The sequence below is a fragment of the Phymastichus coffea genome, unplaced genomic scaffold, assembly GCF_024137745.1.
Source record: "Phymastichus coffea isolate CEN01 unplaced genomic scaffold, Cenicafe_Pcof_1.1 PCOF00144, whole genome shotgun sequence".
In the NCBI taxonomy this organism is placed as follows: Eukaryota; Metazoa; Arthropoda; class Insecta; order Hymenoptera; family Eulophidae; genus Phymastichus; species Phymastichus coffea.
Window position 1 is genome coordinate 162,697 of NW_026706955.1, and position 16,727 is coordinate 179,423.

Genomic DNA, 16,727 nt, shown 5'->3' on the forward strand with positions numbered 1-16,727 from the left:
CGTACCACTGGGATTCGGATGATTATTAGGTTTAAATGAAGTCAACTTTATTTTCATGGGTTTACAGAGTGGAGTGCTCCTTTGATATTGACAATGCACTTTGAAATTTACATTGAAATGGCAATGTCTTGAATATGTGAAAAGTCTAGTTGGATGAATGTCATGATTAAGACCAATGCACCATCAATATTTTTCTTTCATTCGTTTTCCGTGCACAATTTCTTCAATCTATCAATGACTGCAAATGGTAACAAGGTTCATTATACAATATTCACCCAAGCGAATTACGGTTGGCTGTTCATATTCTACTTTAATAAGCCATAAAGCATCCTTTTGATATTTTTTGTGCAATCTTAAAAGATATTTCAAAGCACTACGACTATTCATCTGAATCGAAGTATTTCTTTCAATACTTTTGCATCGGTGAATCAAGTGCACTCGTATGTTCTCTCTGTACTCGTTGTTCATTTTGCGATATTCCACATAGAAATCTAAATTTTTATCAGTGCAAAAACTACGAATATTTTTTAATTTTATTATGAATTTAAAATGGCAAAAAAATCACAGCAGCAAAATAATTGATATCGCAGACAGTCATCAAAGGCTTCGCTTCTCTAATTATCTTTGTCTTTGATCGCTGTACTGAAATGTACTTGCATAAATTAGACGATAACGCAAATGATGATAATAATTGAAATTTGATGTTAGTGCACGATGCTTTCTTAGAAGTTCTTTACAATTGTACATAAGATAATTAAAGCATGCGACAGTAAAAACGTCTTTTCGAGAAATCGTTAGTTTTAATTAGAAGATTTTATGACATACGTTCGAATGAGATCACGGGAATCGCTTTAATTATTTTTCTATAGTTATTTTGATTAAGCGAAGAAAACAATAGTTGATAACTGCGTAAAAGGTGCCTGTAATACTACTATGTTTTGTAATCACCAATTGAAAAAAATTCAATTTTATTCTTAGATGTAAAGAAATGCTTTTAGAAGTAAACACTTGATTGACATAATTCACTTTGCAATTAAAAAAAAAAATATTTACTTAGAAAGTCACTTACGTGTAAATTCAAAGCGATAGCCAAAAAGTAACGGTTGAGCAATTTAAAACGAGTAATGCGATAAGGACGTATCTACAATAATAGTGAAGTAAGACGAAGATAATAGCTCGAGATAGAAAGAGAGAGAGAGAGAGAGAGAGAACTTCTAAAGGCAACATAAAAGCTCGCGTAGTAGTCATTCACGTTCACGCGGTCTTTTCACGCGAAACGCGTCGTCGCGCGCGCGCACCCCCGAGAAAGTTTTCGCGTCAAAGACCGCGAGGAGCAAACGCGTGGACAGGTATTTAACGAGCGGTAGCTTCAGAGATTGATCGTGGGTAAGGTGAAACGAGTTTGTGTTTCAGTTTGTGCTCTCTCGTGCTTCGGATTTTCTGTTGAGCTGTATTCCACCGGAGCAATGAGGAACGACGTGACAGGAGTCGATTGGCCTTAAATCGTTTGGTAAAATTTATGGCTTTAGAATGATATACTGAATCCAGGAAAATGTATTCTTGTCTTGTCATGAAAGTTGTGTGAAAATAAATGTATTTTCACAGGTAGGTGATATATATATTTTCTGAGGGAATCAATTATATTTATTTTGAAAATCGTCATTTTTAATTCTGGAGTTTCTCTTTTTACATTAATATTTTTATTAAGGTTCATTTCAATATATAACCAAGTTCATTTTTAATGATTTCAATATTTATTAAATTTATTATTTTGAGAAAAACTTATACAATATAAAAACATTATAAACTTTATGTAATATTACTGTCAACAACATTATGCAATCTTTAGACTCATTACTTAAAAATGATACCTTATAAAAAGTTAATACAAAAACGCAAGAACAAGTAATTTTTTCATCAATAATGAAAATTTAAACTAATTAAACTATAGTATGAATGTGCATCTGAAAAAGCTAATCTAATTTAGTCATAACTTATTGTCAACTCAAGTGTAAACAATGGCGTAATAATAGACATGTACAGAATAGAGTTAATTAAATGATAGCTACATTCATCATCTTATCTCGAGCATACCAAATGCTCAAATGATTTTGCCCTAGTTAATTGTTTGATTTCCGCGTTGGCGAGCATTTCCGCAAGAATCAGCGCAAGAAACAATCACCTTGAATCCAAATGTAAAGTCACGCTACGCTGCGTTCGAGTTATGTAGATAAAAAAAAAAGAAATAAATTCCACATTTCACAAAGAAAGTTTATTCAACGTACATTGACACTGATTTGGAAAGGAAAAAGGAAAGAAGCAAATTTAAAGAGTACGCTCTCGACTAGCAAAAATTAATCGAAAGACTATTTTAATCAACAAATCAGTCAACAACGAATAAAACCTTCATTTGCACTGCGAAGGTCGCGTGTATTCTCACAAGGTCACAAAAAATCTATGTACTGCATATGTACGACACATATTAAATGATGAATTAAAGCTGTAAACATTTGCGAAGGTGATAAAAATATACTCGTTTAATTAACGCTATACGCAGTCATGTAATTAATCGTTGCACTTTGTATAAGAATGAACTTTGAGGCGAAGGGGGAGGGGTTATTAACCGCTGTTCCGAGGGGCACGTTATTACAGAGAAAGTGAGAGCAGCTTTTGGCAAATCAGCCCACCACCGGCAAGCTATATACGTTGGGTTGAGGGACAGTGGAGCGAAGCGAGAGTTAAGTAGTTTAGCAACTGTGCAATATGAAACTTGATAATGACTTACGTTACTTTTAGCGATACTTTGGATGATGTGTTAATTACGAAAATGTAATTGTGCCATTTTTCTTTCACGCGATTAAATTATCTAGTGTGGAATATTTTCGTTACGTTAACAATAATATCATTATGAATTGGATAGATAAATTTAGAAAGTTAATAAATACTTGGATGGCACATTTTGAATAAAAGCACTTTCAAGACGGATTGAATAAATCCGTTTTTGCGAACGCGAAAATTCGTCCTAAATGTAGAACAGGCTAAGATAGTACAAGCAATTCACGGTTTTCTCACTTGAGCTGCGATCGCATATACAGACACCTAACTTCGATAAGACTAGAAGCTTGACGCTATTGCACTGAGATCGAGAAGTTTAATTACCGAATGCAAATGCAAATATATTTTAGGAACGAGCGTAAAGCGGAACGATGGCTATGTATATATAATGCTCCCCTCAACATTTTCTCTCGCGGTGAATAAACCCACTACGAAAAAAATTTGTATATACTGAGAGAATTAATATTCTTAAATTTTCCAAAATCTATAGTAAAAATTACTATAAAACAGTAATTGTAGGGTGTTATCTGGCTATAGTAAAAATTGCTGTCTAATATAGTAAAATTTACTATAATCTATAGTAATTACTACTAGTAACAGAATACAGGAGATAAGCTCGGTTAATTTTTTATCGGTTCGGGAAAATAAATTAATTATTAAATATTATATTTGATTTTGGATAATATATACAATTGCTACTGTGCACATGCCCAATATGACCCAGTAATTTTTACAATATTCACTGTAAAAATGGTTCAATTTATATACTAATTTAAACAATAAAAAAACTTAATACTTTTCATTATAATACAAAATAATTTTTTATTATAAATTACAATGAATTTTTCAATATTGCTATATAAAAATTATTATGACCATTGTAGACATTAATAAACGTGTAATTAATTTTATGATGACTCGAGCATATTCCACGATCATTATCTTGGGATTGAAATAAATTTTACTGTAATTCTAGTACATTTTATTGCAGCAATTCTCTCAGTGTATAAGCTAATGAGTCTTTTCAAAATTCCAAAAAGAGATGTTTTCGAGAAATAGTTACTTTAGTATTTTGAAAATGCTTTAAAAAAGTTTTCAATGGTAGCATCTATATGAAACTTCAAATCAATAAAAAGCTCTTTTGTAAACGGGAGTATGTGTCATGAAAGCGAATAGATATTTTCGTAAATATTTAAAAACCGCGACTTTTTATATTCTATCACATTTCAATCATTTGATATTTTCTAATAAAAAAAAAGTTTCATGTAAAAAGATTTAAAAATGAATAATATACCTCAATTTATATAACAAAAATTCGTTTAAATTTTTTTTTCGATGGAACAATTGTATAGTACAGGAAATTTTTCCAAAACGTATTCAATTTCTGTGAAATATTTGAAATACAATATCTAAAAGCAAGAAGAAGACTGTCACGCAAACAGAAATACCCTGGATTTGAAAGAGTTATGTTAGAAAACCCAGGGTCATTTATTTACAAAAAATCCGCGGAACAAAACGACCAAGTTACACAAAAGGATTCAACCAAACGACTACGCTCTGGCACCTGGATCCGCGTCAGCCTTCGACTATGGGACGGGGAATCCCGGATAAACTTTAACGAACGTTTGCGCGCGCGACAAATTGGAAAGAAGTACAATAGGGAGTAGGGAGGAGGAAAGTTGCGTCGAGGAGATATTTTGAATTTTAAGTTCGAGTAATGCTGTTTGGCAACTTTCAAGAAGAGATTTCGTTAGAAGAAAATTAAAGTTTTGGAAAAGTTATTGAATTGGTTCAATTTTTATGGAGCAATTACTTCATTCATGGTCTGAGCGTTTGCGTGATTTCGATTGTATGACGAGCTTCAATAAAATTGGAATATATACTACATTATTGATATACGCAGTGTATTTGTATCACTGATAACTAGTATTTTTTACGTTCTAACTATTTAGTAATTTACAAAAATATAATTAATAGTATCATCATCATAACAGCAATACGCTATTTATGAACAATAATCTTCTATATAGTTTTCCCAAACTTATCATAGAAAATACAAATCACAAAGAAATAAAGAATTATCGCAAAAATATGTTAATAAAACTTGAGCTATCAGAAGATATACACAAGAGGCTACGATCGACTCCTAAATCCGAAAAAGCCTATCGTATTAATGAAAACAAATTAGAACTTGAAACTATAATATCATGAAAAATCTACGGTGATCCCCCTCCCTTTGCAACCAACGACGACTACGGCATGACGAAAGAAGGTGGAGGTGGAAATACGCGCAGCATCGTTACCGTGTAACAGGTGTGTGTATACAACATTGCTTTCCCGGCCAGTGTGTATATGCATTGTGTACGAGGATAGGAAAAGTGTCTGTCAATAACAATGCCGTTTCACGGTCGTGCTCTGGTGGGGCAGATTGACCGACTGCAGGATAGTAGCCGAGGCGTCTTTTTTATATAATAATCGCTCGGTTCTCGCGTTAGCTTTCCAGTATCCTGATGATCGTCCACCCGCGTGCGAATATGCCGGACAGCTTTGCTCGTGCAATTTAATTAAACTTTGTGTCATCGTTGTCGCTGTGATTGTTACTTATTCTTCTTCTTATCTTCGTGGACTAGAGAGATTTTTTTGATGTGATTGATGAGCGGTCGATAGGTGGCCGATAATTGGAAGAGTTTTCGGTTATTCGGTGAGTTGATAGATTAATATTGATCTGCTTATGTTGTTAAATAACTGCAATGACGATAGACAATGTGAATAGAAACATAAAATAAGTAACTTCAATATGAGTTGAAATTCCAAATTTGAATGAAGCAAGAATGAATAACTATTTGAGTATGTTTGTATTCAATTGATATAATTTGATTCATAGTACATTTTATATTATGTATTAGCATAATATTATGCTAATACATATCATTACAATTCGTAAATATAACACTGATTAAATTTGAGATGTTGCTGATTAAGCTTTATTTCCAGCATTTCAATACAATGATATTTCAAATGTTATATACAAAATGTACGATGGCTTCTTTCATAAGTTAATATTAATTGAACATTCATACGATTCATAATAAGCAAAAGAGACAATGAATTTTCAGACAAAACAATGAATCAGTAGATAAATTGATATCATGAAAACAATCTGACGATGTCAAAGATTCATGTGTATTTACTAAAACTCAAACTGTCAAAAATCTTGAATGAAATTATATTGATTAATTGCTATATAACAAAGTAATGATTTAGATTCAAACAAATTCGCCTGGCGTAATTTTGATAAATTATTGCATCATAGGTGCCGAAGTCTAAACTCATTCCATAAGTTTATTGCTTTTTTTTCCAATCATACCAAAATTAGCAATGAAAATATCTTAATTGATTGTTCGGTTTGTCGCACGAGACAAATTCCAAGATTGAGAGCGGGAGGGGAGGAGCAAGTGCGGAAATAGTACATTTCGATAGTAAACGTTGGCGCCCGAGCGAATTAAGAGCGAAGAGACAGCACAAGGGTAAAATCACTGCCTCGCACATGTATCTAACCATATTTTTCGATACGACGTGTACGTGTGTGAGACGATTTCTCGAGCGTGCGTAAAGTCGAGTCCCCACGCGCGGTGCGTCGAAAAAAAATTTCACGCAATATATAAGCAAACCGGCTTGCTGAAAAATATGCAGATATAAGAGAAAAAGAATGCGGAGCGGATTCAAGTGTTATTGTCACTCACGAATCCAGTTTCGGTGACCTTGGTTATCTTGGTGCTTCGGCCGCTCGGACGCGTACAAGTGCGTTCAATTTTCACAAATATTAACTTTGCTAATAGTCTGGGATACTCAACGATTGACGTGTGACGGATATTTAATATAATGCGTTTCACTAATGAAGAGAAGAAAAACCAATAGAAGCTATTCAGTCTTGAGATGCCAAATTAGCAGAAGGAAGAGAGGTAAAAAAGAGACAGAGATAAAGGGAAAAGATTCTTGTGTAACTTATGTTCAATGTAAATATTGATCTTGATTTGGGGAATTTCCTCAATACACTATGACATATTTATGCGACAAGATTTTAGTTTTGAGGAAAGTCATTAAAGTATTACTAAATTAACTGATTAAATCGTCGAACACCATATCGTCAACCAGTTCTAACGATATTTCTCGAACGTAGGCTGCGACTACGGTGTGTCGTCAAAAATGCACTCACGTCATTAATGCGTGCGTGTATTTCCGACGTCACTCGCTTCTTTATAGATTTGTTGGTAAGCTACTTCAAGTAAGATGGATATTTTTTGGTAGTGTAAATCATCGCATACCTACAAAGTGGAGGTCAGTTGAACGTTTTTCGATCTGAGTACTGTGCAATTTACGATAGATTTGTTAATCAATAGATTACTTTATACTATTATTTGTATTCATCATTTGATGAAATAATTTACATCAAGTAATTGCACTATTATAATCCGTAAGCTTTGAAAAATCCCTGTACATTGCTGATCTACGTTCACATGGTGTATAATTCGACCTTGAATCGTTTATCACCACAGACCAACAATCTCCTTTCACAACTGCATATTATCATGCAAAGTAATCAGTCAGCAGGCCAATAAACGCTCATTACAGATAATAACAAATTGTCGAGTGAACTATCGCGGGCAGCAGCGCAAAAAAACTCACGTTGCCTTCGTATATCTCAGTTTTATAACCTTCGATTTTATAAAAGTTTACTCGATTCCGCTATATACCACGCGACGCAAGATGCAATTATCCCATTTAGATTCACAAGCACATACGACGCTCACGTGAACTGGAATAGAAATCAAATTATCGCACTTGTCGCTTGGAATTCCATTTGCCCGTAACGCTAACTAAATGCAACCTGATGCGATGTATATACCGAAATCACTCCGACTATACATATATCTACAACACGACTTTGGCCCGGTGACACGCGGAAAACTCTTTCCTTTAATAATTCCACTTTAATGGATGCGCGAAAAAATGCCATGACACTCTATTATTTTTTTTTGATGAACTCTTTTTTTTCTTTTCCTCGCTGAAAATTCGGTTTTACCGACAAATTGATCGGACTATCCTGTTATATCACTCAATTTTTTTTCTCGTTGAATTTTTTTATCTCTCCGCGTACTTTTTTTAGTCGATCGATCACTGAATTCGTATATTGGATAACGCGCTATCTATTTTATTAAATCAATTGTCAACTGACCAAAAACTAATAACCTCAATAAAACCTCGAAATCGACTTAAATGTTCTCATTTATAATTTTCCAACGATTGTCCTTCAGAAAATATATCAATTCAATAATACCTTCGCAATCATTCTATTCTTTTTTTTAATTCTTGAGAAGTTTCAAGCGTATGTTTACAATGACTAACGTGCAACTTATCATTTTGTTGGGATAAGATAGTGTGAAGAAATGATGTTTATATCTGAGACATAATATCATCAATACATTCCGCTCATGAATAATCAATCACTACAATGCAAATTCTAGAATGACATGAAAGATTTATCGTCCCGTTCCTTTTCCACAATTATTATCTGCGAAAAGTAATAATTTTACCGGTGCAAATATAAACAAAAAAATAAACCGTTTGCTAATTAGCCTTTTATAGTGTCGATCGTAAAGAGTGTCGCATGCGAAAGTTATGCAACGAGATCGATAAAAATATCTTATCAGCGGCAAGGAACAATGAGTCAGCAAACAAACAGTTTTTCCAGTAACAATCGAAACGGCGCGAATGCAGCGAAACAATGGAGAGAGTGTACCTATCCTGTACAGTATCGATGTCCTCTGGTGCGAACATTTAACTGCCATAAACTGACTGTTTCGGTAGTCGTGTTCGAAACGCAATCGACTTCCGGGCGCCGATCGATCATCACGCGACCAAAAACGAACAAAAAATCAACGAAAGTCGCGAGAGAGTAGTCGTTGGTGTATTGATTTCTTGTCAACTTAGCCAGTACCTCGTATATCAGCAATTGGAAAACCGCTCTTCGCACTGCGCAGAGCACAACTGCTCTCGTGAGCGTGAGCGTGCGCGCGCGCGCAATTGCGATTAAGTGCATTGTCGAGCTTACAACTCTTCTTGCGATTTGCTCGGGCTAAAATGGACGATCGATGTATTGCACTTGCGAGCGCATTTTCCTTCAATTTTGCTCTTTGCTAAGTGAAAAACAAAAATTATTTTTTTGAAGCACACTGAGCGGCGGTATGCTCTATTGTTTTAAAGGTTCCGCGATTATCGACCGAAGAATTTCCGCTCGCTCATAATGCTTAAAATTAAATTTTAATTACTTCACTTCGTCGACCAAATTTCAATTTGCGAGTAATTACACATTACATACACGCGTATTCAAAAAGTTCAATATGTAATTACGCCAATGTGAATAAATCAGAAATTCTCTATCGGTAATCATCGCAAAAATTACTTTGTCATTACTTCCGAAATTCAATCTCACCTCGCTCTTACTCCTTCTATTTCTCTCTCTCTCTCTCTCTCTCTCTCTCTCTCTCTCTCTCTCTCTCTCTCTCTCTCTCTCTCTCTCTCTCTCTCTCTCTCTCTCTCTCTCTCCCTATTTCTCTCGCAGGTATTGAAATAAGCGAGCTCACGAATCATACTTACACGATACGCAATTAAAAGGCAAGTTGAAATGCAAGGTGCACACATGTATACACATACATATACACACATATTACACACACGCACACACATATATATATACATATTGTATATATACACACACATACATAACCACAGACGCACATGGGGTTGGCCTGGAATATCTACTAACCAGATTCCAAGCCACATATCTTAGGAGCGAGAACGCGAGGGGCTTGTATCGAAGCTTGAGCTCGAGGGCGCACTTACCTCCTCCCCATATCTCTCAGACAGCGAGCCGACATTTATGCCGTGCGATTGTCGTCTCTCCCGCGCGAAACCTCGCATATATACCAACCTCAACCTCCTCATCTGATTAATTGCGCGTGCCGCTGGACTCCGCTCTACCTCACCTCGGGGAATCGGATTTCTGCGGGCGTCACATAATAGAATCATTAGCGTTTGGGATTTGAGCTTTGATTTTCCAATGATGTTAGTTTCCTCCATTCAAGGAATTAGTTGCGTTTGTTAATCGGTACGGGACAAAGTCGGTATGTGTACTTCAATTTAAGTTGCCGTGGGTAGAGTATACGTGTATCGTATTGACCGGTTCAGATTCCTCATCAATGAGACTCAATGTAACTGACGGAATAGTTCATCAGTAGTGTGCACTATGAATCTCTAGTCCTGAGCAGATTATACGAACTTATATTATGGATACTAATGATACGATTACTAGGAGTCTGAAAGCCCATTGGCATACAAAGTTAATGTATTCCGATATGTGACATTAACGGTGTATCACTGTCAATGTTACATATCGGCAGTAACAAAAATTTTACAATTATCGTGGGCTAAATAGAATTGAAGGAACGTACATATTATAAATCTGGAAAAGTATCAAAAGACATCAGTTGTCAATACAATAAAATAGTACATCACTGTGGTTATTACATACGGTAACGTCGATTATACGTTACATTGTACATAATCCCCGAAGCAAATTCAGTAACAACCGCTGCACAGTTCGATCGTACCACATGCAAACTCCTATGCGAACACATATATACGCGTATTCCTCTTTGGTTAGGGATTTTATGAAGCGCGCACTTGTGATCGTTATTTTTTGAATGAGAAAAATTTCTCGCCATTGTGGCGAGCTCGCATTGGGCGCACATTTTTTTGCTCTTTTCCATACCAATGCGGAACTATTCCACCAGCGCGCAAACGTATAAATTGAAGTCTGGATCGTCGCGCCGCTCGGGATTGCGCCAAGTGCCTTTTGTTTGGCCGCGCGACAGCACAATGCGTATATACGCCGACGCGTTTGCAGATGAAATATTTATCGCTCGATTTAATTAGTTTATTTCGACGACGACGATGCGTGCGTTGTCCTCGATTGTTTCAGTGCCCGCGGGTTTGGTATCAGGTCTGACGGAATAAATATTTTTGTGGCCGGTTCTGCGCGATCAGTTCAAAATAACGATCGTTACAGTATCACTGGAAAAAATAATCAGTATTTGCATTTTACGAAAATACTGAATTATATCTGCAATAAGGAATAAAATTAGAATGATTTTACATGAAAATTACAATCGACGATTTACAAATGCAAAAGTCATATTCAGCGTTATTGAGTCGGAACGTAATTACTGACAAATTACCATTATCCCACGCCCATCCAGCTAGTTAGCGATGCGATAATCATTTTGGGTTCTTTATTTCGCAGCGGTCAATTACAGAATACTATGGAAGTTCATAGTACTCATCACTTTAATTTCAATTTTAATTTTCGATTGTCGTTTTATTTTATTTTTGTTTCCTATTTATTCGTTTTAGCAGCCGGAGAGTATGAGAAGGCATAGATTATAACCAACGAAAGAGAGTATCTAGGAAAAAAAAGCTACCATGGATCATTCACTTTACCGTCAAGTAATGATTGGTGTCATTTGTAAGTATCTAAATATCGTGAAGCCGCAATGGAAATAAAAATGCGAAACGGGAGCGCGAGTAAATTAGATTTACTTGTGGGTTCAAAGACGATCGAAGATTTGCGAAGAGTCAAAAAAATCTAGGACGTGGCGGGCAAGAAACAGCGCGAGAAGAGGACGATCTGGCATAACAATAAAAGTAAACGACTTTGGCCATTTTCTACGAGAGGAAGTACCTATCGCGCAAAATCGATTAGACCTGAATTATATTACGATCGGGAGAAGAGCGACAAAGTTAAAACGTACGCTTTTTCTCACATCGTGAATTGCCAAGGAAGAGATAGTCCATGCACGAAATGAGCTCATAAAACTGGCAATTATTTGTTCTTCTTATTTTTACTGAATGTCTTCCCGAGTTGTAAACAACTATTTTTTATTTAACGTAATGGCCTTTCTTTTTTTATGCCGAAACTTTACATACCGAAAGAGATTTGTATAAGTCCGAAAAGCAACCGATTTGTAAACAGAATTACTCTTGTATTTGTTTTGCAAATCATTGGTACGGGAAGTAGTTACTTTGAATTAACATACACTTCATTAACGAACGACTAATGAAATTTTCATGCTGACCACACTCATTAGTCTTGCAAATCTCCCAGTTTCCTTTACCGAATTGGAATTAATAACCTATGATCTCACTTCTAATCCTAATCGAATCAATCTCTGAAAAGAAATAAACTAACAATGGCAAGTAGATTAGTCGCGAATGTGATCACCGCATCTTTACTTGATACTAATCTCGTGACGTTCAGTGCAGTAAGGCAAACCGTGCGGCGGCAATCATACTAAAACCATTACTAATCAAAAGGGAGTGAGCTGGGACAAGATATCCAAGGAGCTTAGCTTGCAGATATACTCATCGTTAACGCACATACTGCAACCCCATCTTCCTCAACTAATCTCGCTTGGAGTCGATCGCATAAATCTATCCCTGGCGAGACTTTTCAAAAAACCCGCAAAATTTGCAGGTAATCTGCTGATAGTCGACAGCGGATTTCACGAGGGCTGGAGTACACCGATGATTGATAAGCTTGAAAGTAAGGATCCCGAGGTGACGATTAACAAGGAACAAGGTACATGGATTGTCAACCTCATGTACGTTGGTGTCGGGGTCGGCTCGTTAATACCACTCTTGCTCATGGACACGATTGGCCGCAAGTGGACGATGCTGATAGCCGCCATACCCAAGATTAGCAGCTGGATTATTTTCGCCTTCGCCCTGGATTACCGGGCGTTCTACGTCGGTCGTTTACTCGCTGGTGTTGGTACCGGTATCACTTATTGCGTTGCACCTATGTACATAGGCGAAGTTAGTACGAAGAGAACAAGAGGGCCTTTGAGTGCTTCACTCGCGGTATGGATAAACATTGGCATGCTGATGATTTATGCTATTGGGCTCAACAGTCAACGATTCAAGATGTCAATGATCGCCATTATCGTGCCAATTATGTTCGTATTATGCGTTGGTTGGTTACCCAGGAGTGCGGTTTTCCTCGCGAAAAAGCAGAGATTCGGCAAAGCTGAAAAAGTACTGAAGTGGTCGTTAGGTAAAGACGACGTCGAGGAGGAGATGGAGGAGATCAAGAGAATCGTAGCGAGTCAGGAAAACGGCATTACTTTCTGCCAGTCAGTCACCGAATCGTACTCAAGAGTTGAAAGCCGTCGAGCATTCAACATCACTGGGATCCTATTGAGTTCCATGATATTTTCTGGTGCCGCGCCTGTATTAGCCTTCTCGTTCAAAACATTCAAGGAGGCTGAGTACGAGGCTTTGTCACCCGACCACAGTGTCATCTCTACTGGTGTGGCTATTGTCGTGTCCGGAATTGCCTGTGTGATCGTCGTTAAACACACGGGAAAGAGAGCGCTCCTACTGTGGGCAACGCCGGTAACGATCTTGTGTCTTTGCGCCGTGGGAGCCTTTTTTACTGTTAAAAATTCAGGTGGAGACGTTAACTCTTGGAATTTCATACCTACGGTGGCGATTCTGATGTATGCTCTTGCTTACGGTATTGCACTTAATCCTTTACCACTTAGTTACATTAGCGAAGTATTTCCGATGGATGTCAAGGTTCCTGCTGCTCTGTATTGCTCGTTATTCTACTCTTTCGGCAGTCTGCTGGTCGTCAAAATGTATGAGGTATAGTCTTTGAATTTTTTATTTTTAACTTAATGGTGATTGACAAATGTAACGTTATTTTGGGAAACTAATTTTAACTACAATTTGCCATATCAATGTCAAACAAACGATCTACTAATGCTTATTTACACTTCATATCGCAGAAAGCACAAACAGTAATATTTCGCAATAACATCCTATCTAGTTGCCAAATATATTTACATTAATAAAACTTTGTAAGCAAAGATCTGTATGAAACAACAATGAAAGCGTCGTAAATGCAATCACATTAAATGGCATTGGCAACAGATGTAAATAGTAGCTTAACCCAAATAGAGCAGCCCCAACGCGGCATCTCAACAGCTTGAGTGCGCCTCAGCTATATAATCTCTGCAGAAGCTTTTGTCTCTCTCTCTCTTTCTCTCTCTCTCTCTCTCTCGTGAACTATAACAGTGAGCTCTTCACGTGTAAGAGCGCTTATACTACTAGGATATTCAAAATGAGCATAGTCACTCGATTTCGCCTAACAAGTGATCGCTCGTGAGCTGTGCAATTGCCGTGATAACGTTACATTTGTCAAGTATTGTAGTGTATGGTTCTTCGCGTTTATGCGCGTCTGCATGTTGCAGGTACTAGACACGAGTTATGGACTGGCCGCGCCGTTCTGGTGTTTCGCCGCGATAACGGCGTTCCTCTGGCTGTTGATCTATTTATTTGTACCCGAGACCGAAGGTAAAAGTTTGGAAGAGATTCAAATGGAGCTACGTGGAAAGAATGAACCTGCCAATGAGTACCTAACCAATATCAATAATTCTAAGTATTGATCGTAGAGCAACGATACTGCTATGTTCATGCTCTCGAAATGTTGTTTCAACGTATAAAATTAGCCGATTGGTTTTTTTTTGTTTCTCTTTTGTATAACTCTTATCGTAACTCTTTTTTTATTTATCACAGTATTTAGCGCACGTGTTTGTAATCCGAGAGTTTAATGGTTCGACCCGAATAACACTTACATCTGTGATCGCTAATTGCGAAAATTGCGTGTCTGAAATTATTTACCGAGAGAATGAGGTCTCCGAATGCACTTTTTTTTCTTCTTGTCACGTTAAATACTCAAGATACTTATAGAGCAAATGATATTTTCTTATATGAACGATATAGTTAATGAAACGTAATTCTTGAATAAAAATATAGGCAAGTTACAAGGATTGCGATTCAATCGTTTTTCGTGTAACTTTAATCGTAAGCTAATAATTGTATCGATCAAAATTCTACGTTTCGTAAGTTGATTACGATTGTATTATTCAGTTTTTTAAGGTATTTAGGATTGACATTTTATTTTGTTTTCAAGTATAATAATATTAAGTTTTGTTACAAAAGAATTTTGGCAGAATGATGGCAATTTTCGAATATGAATATCGAAGATGTGTTGTAATATGAAGTTTCCGTAAAAGTAAAAGTTGTTTATATATGTTATGAGACATTGAATTGACACTCTGGGTGCGATTGATTGAGATTTGATTTTGACAAGAATACTCAAATGTAAATTAGGTTAATCTAATTTTTTTTTTTTCGATTGTTAGAAAATAAAAAAGATATTTTTTTGAGATATTACATCGTCTCGTAAAATACTTTACAATGCTTGTAACAAACTTGCAAGTAAGATATAAATGCATATTGAGCAGCTACTTAACAGATTAAAGTTTGAGAAAGTACCAGCAGCGGCAGCCTTCAACTTTTTGTGAAAACAGTACGAGCATAATGCCCGTAAACTCTTGGAAGAAGTAAGTTAAATAATCAAGCACTCGAGAACTGCAGTACGAGAGCTCCGCTGTCTCGCGCTTCTGCTTGTTTCTCGTGCTTAATTATGTCACAAAATTCCAGGCTTAACAAGCGCTGTGACAAATTGGCCGAGATAATTTCATTGCGTAAGACAAACGCGAGAGTTCAGCAAATTGCTTCCATTTATTGTTTCCTGTGAATCACTACTCTGCTCGATGCAGTTATGAAATTGACGAAAATACCGCGAGTACAATCGTATCGTACGTCTCACTCGTGTAATGCTTTTGTGAGATAAAATGAAAACAGCTAGTTGAACAAGCGGTGGTAATATGAAAACTGCAGCCTGCAATTTTTTCCAAATAACTTCCTTATAGCGGCTACAAAAAGTAAATGTTCGTAACGCACGACGTTAAATGACGCATTGGCAGCTTAATCTCAACAACCATTGTGGATATACGTACAATATATCATATATCATACAAGACGACAAGCTACAAATATATTGCGTCTCTTATACTCGATAGGTACTCTGACAATAGTTTCGATAAATAGCTCTGATAATAAGACAATAAAAGCAGCGTTTCTCGAATCTAAAGCAGATTTTTCTTGGCTGTCATTATCACGCGAGCGATGCTTTTTACGAGGCCATAAAGCTCAGCGTCTCGTGTGCATCCTTATATACACAGTGCAGGCTACTCACAGACGACACAGAGCTCGCGCATGACGTGATGACTTTTGAATATTTTATCCGTGCGTGTTCACGCATATATTTATGTATGGGAAAAATAGAGAAGATGCTTCCTTTTTCCATTCTTTTACGCTTTCTTTATGCGTGCGTGAGCTTTGAATTATTGAATGCGAGCACGGCCGTCAACGCAATGAAGATCTCGCACGTAAAACGTGAGATATTATACTGTACGCGCGCTATATGTGCTGCTGCAGAGTAAAGTGTATATGATCGTTGTTGTATACGCTCTGGCAGCAGTTGGATGAAATCTATTAGGGAAAAAGCTGGAGGATTTTCATCTTGAAACGTAGATTCTTTTCTTTGGAATCAGGAAACATTTCTTTTTCGCATTTCACAATATAAAGTATTTTTCGCTCAAAAAAAAGATGGATCTCAGCTAAGTCTAACGTTGTTTTCAAAAACCTTTGGTAATGCTTGATAACTGTTCAAATGAAGAAATCAATATAAATGCAGGGAAGAAAATTAATTAGGCTAAAGAAATAGGTAACAAATTTCTTTAAACAAAACCAACTTAGTAAGTGCTTCAAGTTTTAATAATGCAGGTCAACAAATTTTCTATTCATTTCACAACCTTAAACGGAAATACATGTCTCCATAGGTTTTTGGTACGCTGAATCCA

The 16,727-nt window shown here is 36.5% G+C and overlaps 2 protein-coding genes across 8 annotated transcripts in view; both read left to right on the forward strand.

Annotated features, from left to right (window-relative positions):
• LOC131672170 (glutamate receptor 1-like) overlaps positions 1-16,727 on the forward strand; it is a 100,106-nt gene that overhangs the window by 40,636 nt on the left and 42,743 nt on the right. The window lies entirely within an intron of this gene.
• On the forward strand, positions 1,266-15,167 carry LOC131672171 (facilitated trehalose transporter Tret1-2 homolog). Of its 6 annotated transcripts, none has more exons than XM_058949222.1 (5): positions 1,266-1,349; positions 1,414-1,605; positions 11,308-11,419; positions 12,428-13,599; positions 14,208-15,167. In XM_058949222.1, exons 3-5 carry the CDS (start codon positions 11,377-11,379, stop codon positions 14,400-14,402), a joined length of 1,410 nt encoding a protein of 469 aa, XP_058805205.1. In that variant the 5' UTR covers positions 1,266-1,349; positions 1,414-1,605; positions 11,308-11,376; the 3' UTR covers positions 14,403-15,167. The 6 variants fall into 6 exon arrangements, with proteins under 6 accessions (XP_058805205.1, XP_058805203.1, XP_058805206.1 ...); XM_058949220.1 differs by having other exon boundaries at positions 1,414-1,510; XM_058949223.1 differs by lacking the exons at positions 1,266-1,349; positions 1,414-1,605 and adding an exon at positions 5,089-5,148.

Excerpts from the sequence above, each read along its gene's own strand:
- LOC131672171 (XM_058949222.1), top strand. The coding sequence starts at position 11,377 with ATGGATCATTCACTTTACCGTCAAGTAATGATTGGTGTCATTT. Across the intron at positions 11,420-12,427 it reads AGTAATGATTGGTGTCATTT|GTAATCTGCTGATAGTCGAC; the intron begins GTAAGTATCTAA and ends CAAAATTTGCAG. Across the intron at positions 13,600-14,207 it reads TGGTCGTCAAAATGTATGAG|GTACTAGACACGAGTTATGG; the intron begins GTATAGTCTTTG and ends TGCATGTTGCAG.